This window comes from Antedon mediterranea, chromosome 3 (assembly GCF_964355755.1).
Source record: "Antedon mediterranea chromosome 3, ecAntMedi1.1, whole genome shotgun sequence".
Classification (NCBI taxonomy): domain Eukaryota; kingdom Metazoa; phylum Echinodermata; class Crinoidea; order Comatulida; family Antedonidae; genus Antedon; species Antedon mediterranea.
The window spans coordinates 8,523,916-8,539,860 of record NC_092672.1 but is presented as its reverse complement, the minus strand read 5'-3'; the positions used below and the strand labels follow the sequence as shown (position 1 = coordinate 8,539,860).

At 34.2% G+C, this 15,945-nt stretch overlaps 2 protein-coding genes across 2 annotated transcripts; one reads left to right on the top strand and one right to left on the bottom strand.

The window, feature by feature from the left end:
- Window positions 1-57: 57 nt before the first annotated feature.
- LOC140044771 (uncharacterized) lies at window positions 58-1,646 on the bottom strand. The gene is made up of 2 exons (XM_072089422.1): window positions 1,289-1,646; window positions 58-1,031 (listed from the first exon to the last, which is right to left on the bottom strand). Exons 1-2 carry the CDS (start codon window positions 1,360-1,362, stop codon window positions 485-487), a joined length of 621 nt encoding a protein of 206 aa, XP_071945523.1. The 5' UTR covers window positions 1,363-1,646; the 3' UTR covers window positions 58-484.
- A 684-nt stretch (window positions 1,647-2,330) lies between these two features.
- Window positions 2,331-15,712, top strand: LOC140044769 (uncharacterized). The gene is made up of 16 exons (XM_072089420.1): window positions 2,331-2,413; window positions 3,504-4,689; window positions 4,784-4,881; window positions 5,123-5,205; window positions 5,516-5,719; window positions 6,038-6,086; window positions 6,410-6,571; window positions 7,087-7,134; window positions 7,338-7,390; window positions 7,531-7,626; window positions 9,207-9,404; window positions 9,733-10,727; window positions 11,044-11,156; window positions 11,621-11,710; window positions 12,145-12,210; window positions 13,724-15,712. The coding sequence occupies exons 2-16, from the start codon at window positions 3,561-3,563 to the stop codon at window positions 13,811-13,813; spliced, it is 3,474 nt and encodes a 1,157-aa protein (XP_071945521.1). The 5' UTR covers window positions 2,331-2,413; window positions 3,504-3,560; the 3' UTR covers window positions 13,814-15,712.
- Window positions 15,713-15,945: the final 233 nt, after the last annotated feature.

Below are 15,945 nucleotides of genomic sequence, written 5' to 3'. Positions count from 1 at the left end.
CATATTTGTTTGAAATCAGCATTTTGTTTATAGATAAAAAGATCAATACACAAAGTAAAATTCAAAAAGTAGACAAAGCTGTTTATTGTATTATTATTACATTAGTTAATACTGTAATATTATATAATTTTGCAATATTTTCCAAATCATGTCATTTTTATCACAGTACAATAAGGTTTATCCCAATAGTATTTGCAGTGCATGATGGGAATTAATTGGGAGCAACAGCGCTACCCCTGCATCAAAAAAAACAAATGGTCAATAAACAATGGTGTGTCAATTGAAACATGTAGTGTACAATAATTGTTCTTAAAAGAAGTCACTTTTTTGATGCAGGTATTCATAAGGTATGACGCACAAATGACCCACCTCTCCCGAAGGTCGTATAGTGGGTGATACAATTGACGAGTGCATGATACACATGGTTCAGTTTTCTCCCAATTCCTTCCCAGTATGCATCACGACAATTTAATATTCAAGTTATTCAACTACTCATTGTCCATGGGCGTTCTTCCACTTGTGTTTTCTTGTAATCTTTCATAGCTTTTTTTGAAGGTATCAATGTTCTACTTAGTCCAGCTTTTCTTTTTCGCTTCTCTACACTCTCACTTTCTTCATCATCTTGGTAATCGTATTCATAGTTTATTTCACTGTTTAATACAGCAGTATTTTGATTCTCTGGTATTGGCTGTACACTCTTACTTGCATGCTCAAACTTGCATTTGTTTCCAAATCTGCATCGTCCTTTTCGAAAACTGTGACATATTTTCTTTTTGTTTAAATCTTCAACGTTGGTGTGGGTCATTTTGACGTGTTTTTCCAAGATTGAAAATTTCTCGTGTTCTGCGTCCTTAAAAGGATTACTGAAAACTGAAGAGTTTAGAATGCGCGTTTCATTTTCATTCATGAAAGTTGGCAATGGAAGTCTTTCTGAATGATGGTTATTTTCAGTTTCGATTTTATTTTGAGTGATTTCTGGTTCCGAATCATCAGATTCATCACCCGCTGTTAATAGATTCTTGTTATTTAATCTGCAAAGAATAAAAAATAATAAATTTAATACGTCTTAGGTGCCTCAGAATACAGTAGGCCTGTCATATAGAGTTGGCTATATAAGTAAAGTAAGCCTAGCAAGTTAGGGCCTAGGTAGTAGGCCTACTTACTGCTAACTACTAGTCTACTCTTTTATTACGGCGCCTGGAGAGCTAGGCCTAGGCTAGGCCTCTATTCTAGGTAGGCTCTAGGCTAGGCCTAGAACGGTAACTAAATTAGGTCATATAGGGCCTACCCTTTGTTTTCAAATGGCTCGTTTACATCATCGTCCGATTCAGAATCTGTACCATAATTAGCCACAAGAGCCATACTGTCTACACAGTCGGCGTTCAATAATATAACTATAAATGCTAATGTATAGGCTAGGCCTTGGCCTACTGCATCCACCACACAAACACGTCACACGACGGGCCACGGCACACACAGAGTGTGCACTGTGTCGTCGTCGTCACTGTGCGTGTGAGTATGTATTGTACAGCATACCAAATTGGACCTCGGAAATGTTCGGATTGTCGCCGCAGCTGTTTTTTTAGACTTCTTTTATTCAAACAACTTAGGGGACTATAAGCATGCTTATTGTATTGGCAAATTACAAACTAATACTACTCAATTTCAATTTCTTTTATTTCGGAAATATTTCATCCATATCATCGCATCATTTAGAATAAATATATAGAATGACTTCTCCATCTACAATACATGTTTTTAGTTATGGCATGGAGTACTAATGGAGCGTAATTATTTGCAAACAGATGCAACAAGAATATTACAGCTATTCAACATAAGTTGCATAAAATTATAAATAGATTGTCGCATAATATACTCATTAAGAAGGGACGTTGTTCAATAAACATCATCCTGGTTTCTAGAGATATTATTATATCCCTAAATAAATACGAAGTTCTTCATCAGACAATATTTCGAAAATTGCATTTTACACTGACCTATTAAGAAAGTTATTCTGATCTATTCTGAGAAGTTACTCTTACCTAACTATTTTTTTATATTTAACAGTATTGGTGGTATAAGTGTACGTTTAAAAATAGTAGGACATAACAACATTAGGCCTAATAATAGTCGGTTCACCCTATAGAATTTGCAACATGTCGGTGGAGACTATTTATGTCCTCGCTGGGCGTAAAAACAAGGTTTAAACATTCACAGTTTTTCAAAGTTTTTCTTCATTTTATTATTGTAGAAAATGTTCTTCCATCTAACATTATTGGCGCGATTTTCAACAAATAAAAGTGACACGTTTTTGCGACGTGGCCTCGCGCAATAAACATTCATTCCTTACCATTACACTCTACGTTACGTAAGCCTAGTACTGACAGCAATAAACACATTCGATTTGTAAAAGGTCAGCTTTTAAGATTGTTTACACATCGTTTACGACATGCATCATCCATCATGCGGTGATCCCTCGTTCGTAGGCCTAATACTCATTTTGAACTTTTATCACACTTCTTGATTTTTATTCATTTTTTAAAGAATAATATGTCTTTTCATAGAGATTTATCTCAAGGTCATTTTAATGTCACATAGTACAAAATGGATCGAAAAAAAAACTTAAATACATCTTTAAAAACTGGAAAAAATGTTTACCCCTTAGGTTCTTGAAAAAAATGTTTCGGAAAAATCGAACATCTCTGATATCCACTTTTGGTAGTCCGAAAATTACTCATGCATACTTGTAAAATAGTATAGAGAGCTGAGAGAAGCGGCGGTGTTCAAAAAAGTCAATAAATTAAGATCGTAAAGAAACGAAATAACAATGATCAATTTATTTTAAAAAGAAACCACAATGATATTATCGATCTCATCCTATTGTCCAAACAATCAATCAAGGTAGGCAACAGTCGAATGATGATTGCTGCTAGGCCTAGGCTAGCCTAGCTAGTTCGTTGAGTTTGTCAGCGGAGCGTGTCAAACTGGACTGCTCACTGACACTGGACTGGTGCTGTAGAGCAGGGGTTGTGCAGTATATTGCGTCTTCATAGGCCTAGGCTAGTAATAATCCGGTACAGTTAGGAACTTGAAAGGGTATTCTATGCGCTAGGTAAGGACGGAATATATAGCATAGGCCTAGGCGTTTTAAATGTATTTAATTTATTAATTTAGAGTCTGTGTAGGCCTATATAGGCCTAGATGAGCTTATATTTATAATATTATTATAAAGGCATAGGCCTAGCCTAGGCCCTAGTTAATATTTTAATAATATTACTATTCTAAGTAGTGTAGATTATTTATTGATTGTTTTTTTTTTAAATTTACAAAAAAATAAGTTGTAGGCTAGGCCTAGTATACTATTAGTTAGGGCCTATACGATTCTGTAAATACCATATACCCTTCCCTTTAGTTTTTAAAGTTTTAGATCTTTTTATAAGGTCTTTTATCTTGTGAAAGAAAATAAAAATTCTTTCAATAACTTTATTTAATTTCTTTTTCAGCTGTATATCATTCCCTGTGTACATTGTTAAGAATAACAGTTAATATATTGTATTGGAATGGCTACAAGAAATCCAGATGATACAGAAAATGTGGTTGGGAAGAGGGAGACGGAACCAGTTGAAATTGCCCCAAATTATTCTGCCGTCAAAGAGGATGTAAAAGAAGATGATATAGCCGAACAAACCGATGGCAGTAGTGACACAAGTTCCTGGGACAGTGGACCTCTATCATCATCTCTCAAACGGTACCATCCTCTCCCACATGAAAGAAAATCTGACTTACAGTATACTCCTCCCTCTGGAACTTCCAACGTGATGCCGGCTGGTATTAGAAGTTTACGAGATCAGCAATCTTTCAATGAATCAACTGATTTGGAAGATGGCATTGTCAGACAAGTCGCTGATTCTGATTATGAAGCTTGCGAGTCTTCGGATGAGACAATTGATGCCGAAGAGTCTGAAAAGTCATTTGACAAACCTGATGACGACGCCATGGAGTCCTCAAAGTCATTCGATGAACATGAGCATTCCTCTCTGAAAAAATCTGAAACATTTTTCAAAGCTGCTAGTGAAAGTGACAAAGATCAGGGTGATGACAAATATAAAGATAAATCAGAGTTTGATTCTGTCTCTCCATTTACTTCACCAGAAACCAGACAATTTGACAATGATATGAATGTTGATGGGTCTCTAGATAATGAACAATTTGAATTTCTTGTCCATGTACTACAAGACCAGCACCAACAGCAAATCGATTTACAGAAAAAGCAACAAGAAAATCAACTTCAATTTCTTTCTATGCAAATAAACAAGTTAATCCTACCATCAGACAAACCTGCGAGATCTCATGACAAACAGGAAAGATCTGATAGGCAACCTCAAGAAGAGTTGGAGCCTTCATCCGAAAGAGCAAAACCTGAATCTTCAAAAGTATCTGATCAAATGTCTGAAACTACAGAATCATTGGCTGCTGTCCAGCAGAACTTCTTAGAACAGCAACAAAAGCTTCAGAGGGAGTATGATCAGTACTTAGAAGATCTTCAGAAGCAGTGGATATCTCTACATGAGCAACAGACTCATCAGCAGAAATTATTAAATAATGCTATATCGGACCAAATGCAAAGAATAACTAAAACAAGTCCAACAGAGGGGAATGAGCAGTTGATGAAAAGGCAACAATCTTCAGGTATGAATTGTAATGTTTTTTTTTCTTCATCCTCAAATGCACATCAATAACTTTCAGTTATTACTCAAAACAACACATTTTCTTTTTCTTTCAGTTAAAGAAGATGATGACAACAGCACGGTATACTCCAATTTTTCTTACTGGAGATACGATGATACATACCGCCCTCTACCTAAAACTCACACAAGACAGGTTAGTCTACATAACAGCAGTTGTGATATTTAAGTTTGGTGTTGAGACTATAACCCTGTAGCAGACAGCAAATTTCCTTTTGGTACAGTAATTATCAAACCAACTGTACTGTAAGTAAAGCAGAACTCTGGGATAAATATGTTTATTAACATCATAGAGTTCTTAGTTCAAGGACAGACTTTTTTGTTTATAACATATTTTCCTTTGCAAAAGAACCTCTCTGATAATAATTTTTCTTCAGGATTACACAGCTTTTCTGGACGACACTGCCAGAGACCAATCAATGCCATCGATGTTTTCTCCAGATAGCCAAGTTTCTGAAAGGTTAGTCAGAATATAAATGCAGCAATGTACTGACTAGGTTTGCCTTTTGTATATTTAGCAAAACATCCACTACCTTACCTAACTTCATTTTATTATTACCTTTTGAAATACAGTCAAATCCTATTAAGGAGATACCTTGAGATGCAACAAAATGTCCCCTGAATAGTGGTGCTTTCTAAATAGTGGTTGGATGTAATGTTGAAACATACTGCCTCTTCTTAATAAGAGTGTCCTAAAGGAGTATTTCATTTTTAAAGTTTTAAAAACCTTTCATGACGAATATTAAGATGTAAAAATTCTAATTTTACAGACTGGATTTGAAGGAGAAACACTCTAGACACATTGCTGATCTGAAATATTTCTATGAAAATGAAATTTTTGAATTAAAACAACAGCTTCACAACAGTTTATCCCAAAATGGTGGTCAACCACCACTGAGTGCCATGCAGGAGTCTAACGAAAGATATCAGCAAAAATGTTACCAATTGGAGGCAGCATTGAAGCTATCTAGCAAGTAAGACACATTCTTATATCAGGGAGTTGTTATTACAACTCCCTGCTTATATCTAAAGAAAATCCTTTAAAATAAATACTTTATGAATGTTTAATAGTTGTGCCAAATGTTATTAGTATTAAGGGAATGTTTAGATGACTTGGTAATCAAGGACTATCACTTTCTGTGCTATCTGCATCAAGACAATACAATAGTTTACAGACAAACAACCAATCACAAGATGTGTTAAAGACCGTAAAACAAACTTCATTCATATAATAACAAATACAATAACAAATAATTCAAATTTTATGTATTTCACCATATTTTATATTTCAGTCGCATTGAAGACTTGGAGGCTACTGTGAAACAGCTTGATACACGATTAGTAAGTATTTCATAACATTAGAGGTACACCTCCAGGAGCCAACAAAGTATCCCATTAATAATGGTATCCTGAATAATGATGTCCACTGAATATATGGTTTACCCATAGTGTTATTTATAAAACGCCTAATGTCGTGTAACCTTTAAGCCCCTTGTTTCACAAGGAAGTGTCACCTTAAGGTGTCCCTTGATTAGAGGTGACCCAAATTTAAATGTTGATACCATTAATGTTCTGTATAGGTCATCATTATTAAACAATACCATTGAGTATAAAAGGTATGCCATATTATTTTTATGTTCATATTTTCAAATATTTTAATAAAGATGGACTGGCCAAAAAAGTATGGTGTTGCCATGAGTACCATTACCATCTTGGAGAAACAAGCAGAGAGTTTGAATGTATTGTGTGCTGACAAGGATTCTGAACTGAGAGATTGTAAACAGACAATAGATGAGCTTAAACACTACTTACATGAAGCTTATGAGGTAAGTATCATAGTAGGTTCTTGAGGTTGATCATGATGTTCTGCTCATGAGCCAGCCATGTGAACATTGACTCGATTATGATGATCTGCTCATGAGCCAGCCATGTGAACATTGACTCGATTATGATGATCTGCTCATGAGCCAGCCATGTGAACATTGACTCGATTATGATGATCTGCTCATGAGCCAGCCATGTGAACATTGACTCGATTATGATGATCTGTTCATGAGCCACCATGTGAACAGTGACTCGTATGCGACTCTTGATCTACCTCCCTCTTTAACAATGAATATAATATATCCTATAGGATGTACTTAAGCTATTTTGAAAATAGCCAATTTAAGAAAACAAAAATACATTTTTATACGCACCGACAGACATCTTACTATCAGATCAGTCCATTTTATTCAAGGTGTATGTTTAAAAAATTACAGTGAAATTATGGATGACGTGAATCCACACATTTTCACTTTAGTCGGCTTTAGTAAATTAATATTTTTTTTGTTTTATTCAGTTACAGGGAATTAAATCTATGATTGCTGACGAGAGCCAAAGGCCTGTGGTAAGTATTGTTTCTGAAGTAAGTACACGTAGTAGTAGTAGTAGTTATTATGATTATTATATATATATTATTATTATTAGTACTAATTATGAAGAGTATTTGATAGGATATTTATTATTTAATTAGTCTACTCATGTCATTCTTAAAGAAACACTATATACCTCTCAATTTTCTGTAATAGTTTTGCTACACTTTTCTTATAGGATTCATTAAACAAATCAGAGGATGAATTACCTGAAGTCATTGCTCCAAAAAGGTATGTTTCATTTTATTTCATCTATTTTAATTGACAGGTTTTTCATGATCATGATATTAAATACTGAAATAATTGCATTCCATTAAAACCAAGGTTTGTTATTACATTTTTTATATTGTTGTTATATTTTGCTGTTTTAGCTCCCTAAACGATGTTGACAAGCGGAAACAAAAGACAGTTGAGGGCAGTATTGAAAGTAATCATTCAAGTGTTCTTGCTGAATACGATATTAAACCGTAAGATAACTTTATATTGAATTTGATTGTGTAGAGTATATAATGACAGGAATGGTGGGTTTGCGGATGAGGCTATAAAGCTCTGTCTACACTGATAGTATAAATCAAACTAAATTGATAAAAGAGTTTGATGTGCCCAAATAGTAGTGTATGATGTCATCGCAGGTCCATATATTGGCATGTCACGATAAATATGGTCCGGGGCCAAAATCAATCCGGCCGGACCAGTTTTGGCTCTAAAGTTGTGGCCAAAAGCGGTCCGGGCTTTTCTTCTGTCGATTTTAATTGAATTACTAGGCATATGATGCTGTTTTAAATTGTTTATGGCTAGATAAGTATCCCATGATATATATTAGTAAGTTTATCTTGTCGGATAAATACTATAAATAAATGTATTTTATCTAAAAACATGACTTAGGTGTTCACTCATATTTCCACCTGCCATACACTCACATGAACGGGTATGAGACGCTGATATTGCCAGCTAGATTTTATTTATGATTGAGCCCTTTTTCCTTCCTCAGCCTAATAAATATTGGATAATTGTTTTATAATAATTGTATTGAATTGATATATTGATTGATTAACCATAAATAATTACGGTAATAAATTAAATTGTTTTTAACATCATGGGGAAACGAAGATGTTAAAAAAGAACAATAATGGATTAAAAACCGGCAGAGATACATATTGTATACAAAAAGCAAACAATTAGTAATAATTATTTTTTAGTTACTATTAGTAATGACAATAAAAAAAACCAGACTTAATTTATAATATTAAAATAACAAATAAAACCCTGTAGTTTTCAATATAATGACTAATCATGGCCTTTTTTTTTAATGATATATACATTATGACTCATTTTGCGCACCATATATTTGTAAGACCGGACCATATTTGGCGACCAAAAATAGTCCTACTGCCCGGACCGATTTTATCCAGGCCGGACAGAGTTTTGCCGGCCAAAATTGGTCCGGTCGGACAGGTTTTGGCAGCCATAAATCGTCCCCCGGACTAATTTTGGCAGCCAAAACTGGTCCGCCAGACCGATTTTGGCCCGGACTGATTTTGGTGTGACAGGCACATCATATTTTTTTGTCACATAAAGTTAGTGTAGACAGCTTTAGACTACTGTATATATCTTTATTTCGGGAGGCTTGTGGGGGTTAAAGTACAACTTTTGCAATACACTGGATCTGCCATCTGCCATCACTAAGATATTAAACTCAGAACTGAGCATAATTCTGATCTTCTAGTGGATTGAGCGCACTCTTTGAATAAAGCAGAGCAGTTAGTGGTTTGTATAGTTAATGGTGTGAGAGGCATTGCTTCAAGACCTGTCTCTGCCATATTGCTTGTATCTATAGGCAAGATACTTTAATACTGTTATTGTCTTGTACTTTGGATAGGATCTAAAGCTGTTGGTCATGTGAACATATGTGTGCATGATAAAAAACCTGGTACACTATTAAGAAAGTGTAGGGGATTAGATATTAAATTATATTATATATTATATGAGATTATAAAGAAATAAATCAAACCAATTGAAAGTTTAATCTTCATAGTATCTTTGACAGGATGCAACTTGACCGGCCAGTGCCTTCATCATACCCACACCCAAGTGTACAGCAACCTCAAGCAAAGGTCTTTGTACCGTCTATGGAACAGCGAAAGTTTTTGACATCTGGTGCAGACTTTAACCTCTTCAATGGAGAAATCAAACAATCATCAGATACAGAAAAAGAATCAGATAAGATGGAGTCCGAAAGTGAAAGGTATTTATTGTCGATATCTGAAGCCATAGTTGAACATAGTGAAATAAAAGTAATTCAAAATCTAATGACCAAGCATTTTATTTTGCCATAGGTTCCTTTCTATAGTTTATCTTTTATATATTTGGCAGATTTTGCCTTCCATAGTTTGTCTACCTGTCATAGATAGATATTTTACAGTACAATATTTACCCTTTTTAAATAGACTAGATATAATTAATTGTTATACAAGATATGAAAAAACGTTTTATATACATATTATATATTTTTAATCATTTAAATTATCTTATAATTTAGGCATTTCTTTTTAAAAATTTGGTTTGATTTTTAGTGGTGTTTATCAACTAGCTGATTCAGACTTGGATGTATCCTTAAACCGCAGTGGACTCTTTGCATCAATGCGGAGCACTCTACACCCACCCCCCTTTGATTCTGATCTTGACGAAAGACCTATTTCACCAATGATGAAAGCAGCTGCACAGTTCAATCGATGGAAACACCACGAAGAATTAGAAAAATCACAATCAATGTTGTCTGATCTAAGCAAAAATATTGAAAATCTTCCTGAAGTTCAAAGGTCTTCACATCAAGATTTATCGACTTCATCATTTGTACAAAGCAACGAAGTTAAAGAAAATGTGTCTGTTAGTACTTCGCCTGTCTTTAGTTTACCAGAAGAAAAACTTGATTTGAATGTTGAAACCGGACAAAACAAGTATCGTTACAACTCCAAACAGTCACCACCAATACGTGAAGGTGTCTTGTCACATGAATCACACTCTCAGAGGAAACCAAAGTTGTCCGAAAACTCTCCACCTCGTTTATCAAGTAGCTTAACGTCCAGTGGTAATAAGAGAAGTCCACGAACATCCGAGACTTCAAAAACATCCAGACGGTTATTTGATCACGATCCACTAAATCAATTCTCCCCACAAAGTAGCAACTTTAAAGTGAAGAAAAAATCTCCAAGAAGCTCACTTTCTAATAATCTGACATCACCATATTCTCCACCAAGAAGATCCAGTTATCATAAAAGCTCCCCAAGTCGACCAAATTCCTCTTCTCCGAAGGCAAATCGAGGATCCGCAAGAAAGACTCAGTCAGCATCTAACTCACCTAGGGGGAGTACACCAACTAGGGGCACATCAACTAAAATTAGCTCAAAAATGCATACTTTTAACCCCAAGGTTGATGTGTCACCAAAGTATATGGGATTTACTGATAAACATCGACAAACTGCTGCAAGGTTTAGCGTTTCTTTGGATGAGACTCCGACCAAAGATTATGGAATTGTGCCAAGAAAAAAATGGAGCACAGATCCTAATAGTAAGTGCAATATCATGCTGTATAATGGCATAGTTGATTTTATATAACACCAAAGTAGATCCTTGTCATTTGATTGGTGGATTGAGGGTCACATGATATTCAAAAGTAGAATATTTCATTTTTCCTTAAATGAAAATATTTGTACCCTAGTTGCTTGCACTTATACAGTACATTTATTATTTGTTTACTATTTAGTTTTATCTTGCATAAATATTGTTGAAACTGTTGTTGAAATTTTAGTAAATATATCTTTAATTGATTTACATTTCGGTATTTTATGACTGATTATATTTTGTTTGTATCTTTTATCAATCAGCTATTTTGAAAACACTTGGGCAGTTAAAATCTGACAATGTGACCAACACAGGGCGTGACGAGCCTAAATTATATTCACCAAGTAGAAAAAGTGACCATTCTACAAGTATTTCAGTAAGTAATATAATATATCTGATTTTAATACTTCCTCTAAACATTGTTGGTTGGTAGTACTTGCTTTGTTTTGCACGATAGCGCCTACAATTTTAAAGTTATCATTCATTTCGGTGTAAAGAGGCATATACTTACAGAACATGCCTATTGGCCCTTTGTGGCAATATTTTGCCAAGTAATTTTCCACAAACATCAACATTCAAGATCAACATACATAATTAAATTAAAAACGGAATTAGTGTGGAAGGTGACCAAAGCAAGAAAAAAGACATGGTCACCTTATGGTCACCTTGGAATGAGTGTGGAAGGTGACCAAAGCAAGAAAAAAGACATGGTCACCTTGTGAAAGACCAGAAAGTTACGGGAGAAAAAAAATGGTTACATGTACTATTCATTATTACGTTAAATTGGCATAAAGAAAATTTAAATTTAAACTAATAATTATGAATTTTATTTTTAATCAGAAAAAAACTAAATCATCTATAGATGACACAATTAATAGTCTGTCAGCAGTGGAGAAGAACTATGATTATTTGAACAAGGAAAAAATTAAAGTGAGGACAATTAAATAGATTTATTCCTTATACTGGGTTACCTCTTCAGTGCAAAACTGCACTCCCAGTATGGAACCATTAAGCAATCGACTAGTCTGATGTTCCTTACCATTACAGCATATTGCATTTGTTAAAAGCTAGTTAAATATGAATGATGTACCTAAGTTCCATATTGGCACATGTGGAATGTATATACACAGGACCAAATGACTTTACATCCAATCTGAAGGACGAGGTAATGATTTTGCACCGACAATTTCGGACCCATGCCTCTCACATGCTAATCTGATGTCCTTTACCATTACGCCATATCGATCACTTTAAAGCTAGTTAAATAATTAATGAAATATAAAGTTAATAATGGTTTGATTGTTTTATCACATGATTTCTTGGTTTTGCAACAAAAGGTTAAATATATTATTTATGTCATACAGATCGAATCGGCATTAAGTCGGTTACCACCTTCAACTCGTATGTCAAGACAATCACGGGAAACTGAGGTTAGTAATCTATCATAGCTCTCATAGACCGAAAATAATCAAATAATACGCTTGCTGTCGCATAAATACCCAAAATTACTTAATTAATTTGAGAATCATCAAATTAATCCTAATTTAAACATAATTGGCCAATTGCTCCAATTATTGTCTGGCCAGTTTAACTGCAGGCATATTGGACAAATTTAATTGATTTATTTTTTTTTATTGTATTTTGTATTCACTGTTCACTGTTTACTTGCCCCACAACATTTTTGGCACTCAGTCCTTTTAGTACTATGCTTGTTTGATCAGATACAATATAAACTTTATTTGACCGCTTCCGATATGAGGGGCTCTAAAGAGAAAGGGTTAGTTATTAGGGCAATCACATGTATACGTACACAATTAAGGAGATACTGTACCTCCCAGACTCAAGTGTCCCCTTAATAGGATTTTCACCTCAGGGCTTTGCTTTAATTTTACAATTATTATCCCGTCTGTTTGACAGGAAAGTGGATTTTTTTTAAATAGTGTTTTTACTGTAATTTTGCCCATGTAAAAAAGCCAGCAATGCAATGAATTGATGCCTCTAGAAATGCATAACAAAATGCGTTTTTTATTGGATTTTGATTAGAATAAATGAATTAAGATTTTGTCTGAATCTTTCTTTAAGATAGCAATCTGTCAAAAGCAATTTCAACCCTTCTTCCAAAATTCATGGGGATGTTTAACATGGTGTATTACCACAGCATCCTGTTTAATAACAATCTGTTTCAGCTTTAGTGAATGGGTAATTTGATTTGCCACAGAGAAGTTTTTTCTTTTGGTATTCTGATTCACATATCAACAGTAAATTAATGCAGGAAATAACTAAATCTAATATATTTCAAAGTTTAGCTTTGTATAAGGTCATTGTAGAATAATATAATATAGTAAGTGCATAATGAATATTATAGTATTGAAATAATATGATTTAAAGAAGTAGAGCTAGGAGAATATATTATCATGATTCAGAATTTATCATCTAATAATACTAAAATAGATCAAGAAAAGAGTTTAGCTCATCTCTGATCAAAATTATGAACCTATTATAGCTTCATTCATTCATTCGTTTTATTTAATTATAATTTTTGTCTTAATACCAACAGCACAATACAATGTGCAATGCTTTTAAGGATCGATACAAAGGTTTAAGAAAGTCACAATAATAACAACAAACTCTGGAGAGAGTAGTGACACCATAGTGGTGGTTCACAATAATCTAATGGTGGGTGACACAGGGTTGTGCGACAACCATTCATATGGCTTTAGGGTGAATTTTGAGTGGAAGTCATATAAATAAACCCTTAGTATGGGTAACTTCACCCACCTGCCCTTAGCACAATGGCATGAAATAAGAAGCATATGATTGCATAAACTTGCTATGAGTCACTGAAGATGTTCTTGCAAAGCATGTCAGATTCAGTGTACCATCCCCCTGCTTGTTAATAATTATATACAATTGACACAAGCTTCCTATGTCCCTATCCTGTAGGAACAGCTGGAGCTACGCTATGATGAAGTTGTTAAAGAACTCGGTTCCATACGTATGCTGCTTCGGAAGTACAACATATTGAAGACATGATATATAGACATATTCAGGATACTAAGAGGAGTACAGTATTTCATACCTGGGTAAAAGAGACATATTGTTTCTTGTGTAATAATAGAACATTTGGGCTGGACCATTCTCTAACAGTACTTTCTGCTTAAAAAATATCCAATCAATATGATTGATGGGAAAGCTGCCTTGCCTAGCAACTTCTTGGTCATAACTTTTTTAGATTTTTACAAGGTCACCAATTTGTTTCATACATAGCTGATTTCTAAGTTACACTGCTATGATTTGAACCCCTGACATTGGTGCAAAAGTATAACTATGGTATCAGTAGTTCCAATAGTGAACTTGTTTTGAGTTGAAAAGTCATTCTGTATTCATGCTCAGAATAACTGTTGGACTCGGTGATGGAGCAGAAGCATGGCCGCTTTTTAAAAACAAGCAGTTCCTATGGTTTCTATGCTGCAGTTCCCATCCAACAGTGAGCAACTCGCGAATTTCAGGATTACAGCTCCAGGGACTATTTATAGTTTATCATGCTTATAAAGTAAGTCTTATTTGAGGCTTAGGGAGTGGAGATGAAAGAGTTGCAAGTTGCAAGCCTGTCTAGAGTTGCGAGTTGCAACCCTGTCTAGAGTAGCAATCCTGTCTAGAGTAGCAATATACAACCCTGTCTAGATCAGAAATGAACCCTGTACCTTTGAATTGGAAGGCAAGTGCATTACAACTCCACTACTTTAAAAGGAGGCAGCAAAGTGTTGCCAATATGGTTTACGATATTAAACTCTTTTATAGAACAGGTGAAGTTGCAATAGTATGTTGCATATAAAAACAAACAGATTCCAGGATACGTTGTCATTATGTGCAGGATATGTGTTAGTCATCATTTCAACAGATGTAACACTTTCTAAATACCACAAATACAGTACTGTAATATGTATATCTACAGTAGATTTATTCAATGTTAATATGTAGTTGGTAATATACCGTCTGTTTCTGCTGCACAGTGCTGAATAAACCCCAAGAAATTGGGGTTAATTTATTCACATGGTTATAGACCGATAATGTTTTTGCAGTGGAAACAGGACCTTAATAGTACTCACTGTAGTTTAATATACACCACATTTGACATGAGCCTATAATCTCATCTTGGTATTACTGCAAGAATTTATCCTTGAAAGCAATCAAATATAATTATCCCACTCTTTCATCTTGTCTCTTTTTGCATAATTATATATTTTCTCTAAAAAAGTTTTCATTTTAATAAACCATACATTAATTTTATATTAACATGCTTTCATAAATTGTTGCATCTGCATATTTTCTAGTATTATTCCTCTTTATTATACATATATTATCACTTTATCATATCTTAAACATTCCAAAACTATAATATATTTTTAAGAGCTCTGTTTACACTATCAAACTTCATGTGACCAAAACCATACCATATTAGGGCATACCACTACCATTTGTGGGCACATCACACTCTTTTTTTTTTTCAAACTAGTTTGATAGTGTAGACAAAGCGTAACATTTCAATATCAATTAAAGTTCACATTAAACATTAATTTTCAGCCTTTTCTTAATGTAAATAAAAAATGACTATCTAAAAGTGTGTGTGTATCTGATGAAATATACTTATTTATTTAATTATTTATCAAACTGAACAAAGAATATACATTAATGATAATACTGTATAGTATTGCAGTTTATTGTAAAAACTATAATTAGCCAAATACTTAGTCGGACAAATGTTTGTATGCAAATTCTTAATTTATGTAGTTTTGTACAAATTCGTGTAGTCCTACTCTGTACAGTAATCTTGTAAGATAGATTCTATAAAACTGAAACAATGAATTTAGTAAAGAGTGCTTGTTGACAGAATAAAGAAATCAATTTATAATTTAGTGAGATATAAGATTATGATTACTATTTGTGCTTTAATAATTGTTGACTGATTTAGTTAATTCCGCTTCAAATTCAATGATGGGCCCCTCGATTTGATAAAGGCTTTTCTCAGCCACTAAACCTTTATAAACGGAAGGTTAGGTTGAGTGCGGTTGTGTGGATGGGGAAATTGTTGACGGGGAGGTGGGAGATTGTTGACGAGGGAAGTGGGAGATTGTTGACGGGGAGGTGGGAGATTGTTGACGGGG

Excerpts from the sequence above, each read along its gene's own strand:
- LOC140044769 (XM_072089420.1), top strand. The coding sequence starts at position 3,561 with ATGGCTACAAGAAATCCAGATGATACAGAAAATGTGGTTGGGAAGAGG. Across the intron at positions 5,206-5,515 it reads GATAGCCAAGTTTCTGAAAG|ACTGGATTTGAAGGAGAAAC; the intron begins GTTAGTCAGAAT and ends CTAATTTTACAG. Across the intron at positions 5,720-6,037 it reads GCATTGAAGCTATCTAGCAA|TCGCATTGAAGACTTGGAGG; the intron begins GTAAGACACATT and ends TTTATATTTCAG.
- LOC140044771 (XM_072089422.1), bottom strand. The coding sequence starts at position 1,362 with ATGGCTCTTGTGGCTAATTATGGTACAGATTCTGAATCGGACGATGAT. Across the intron at positions 1,032-1,288 it reads GAGCCATTTGAAAACAAAGG|ATTAAATAACAAGAATCTAT; the intron begins GTAGGCCCTATA and ends TATTCTTTGCAG.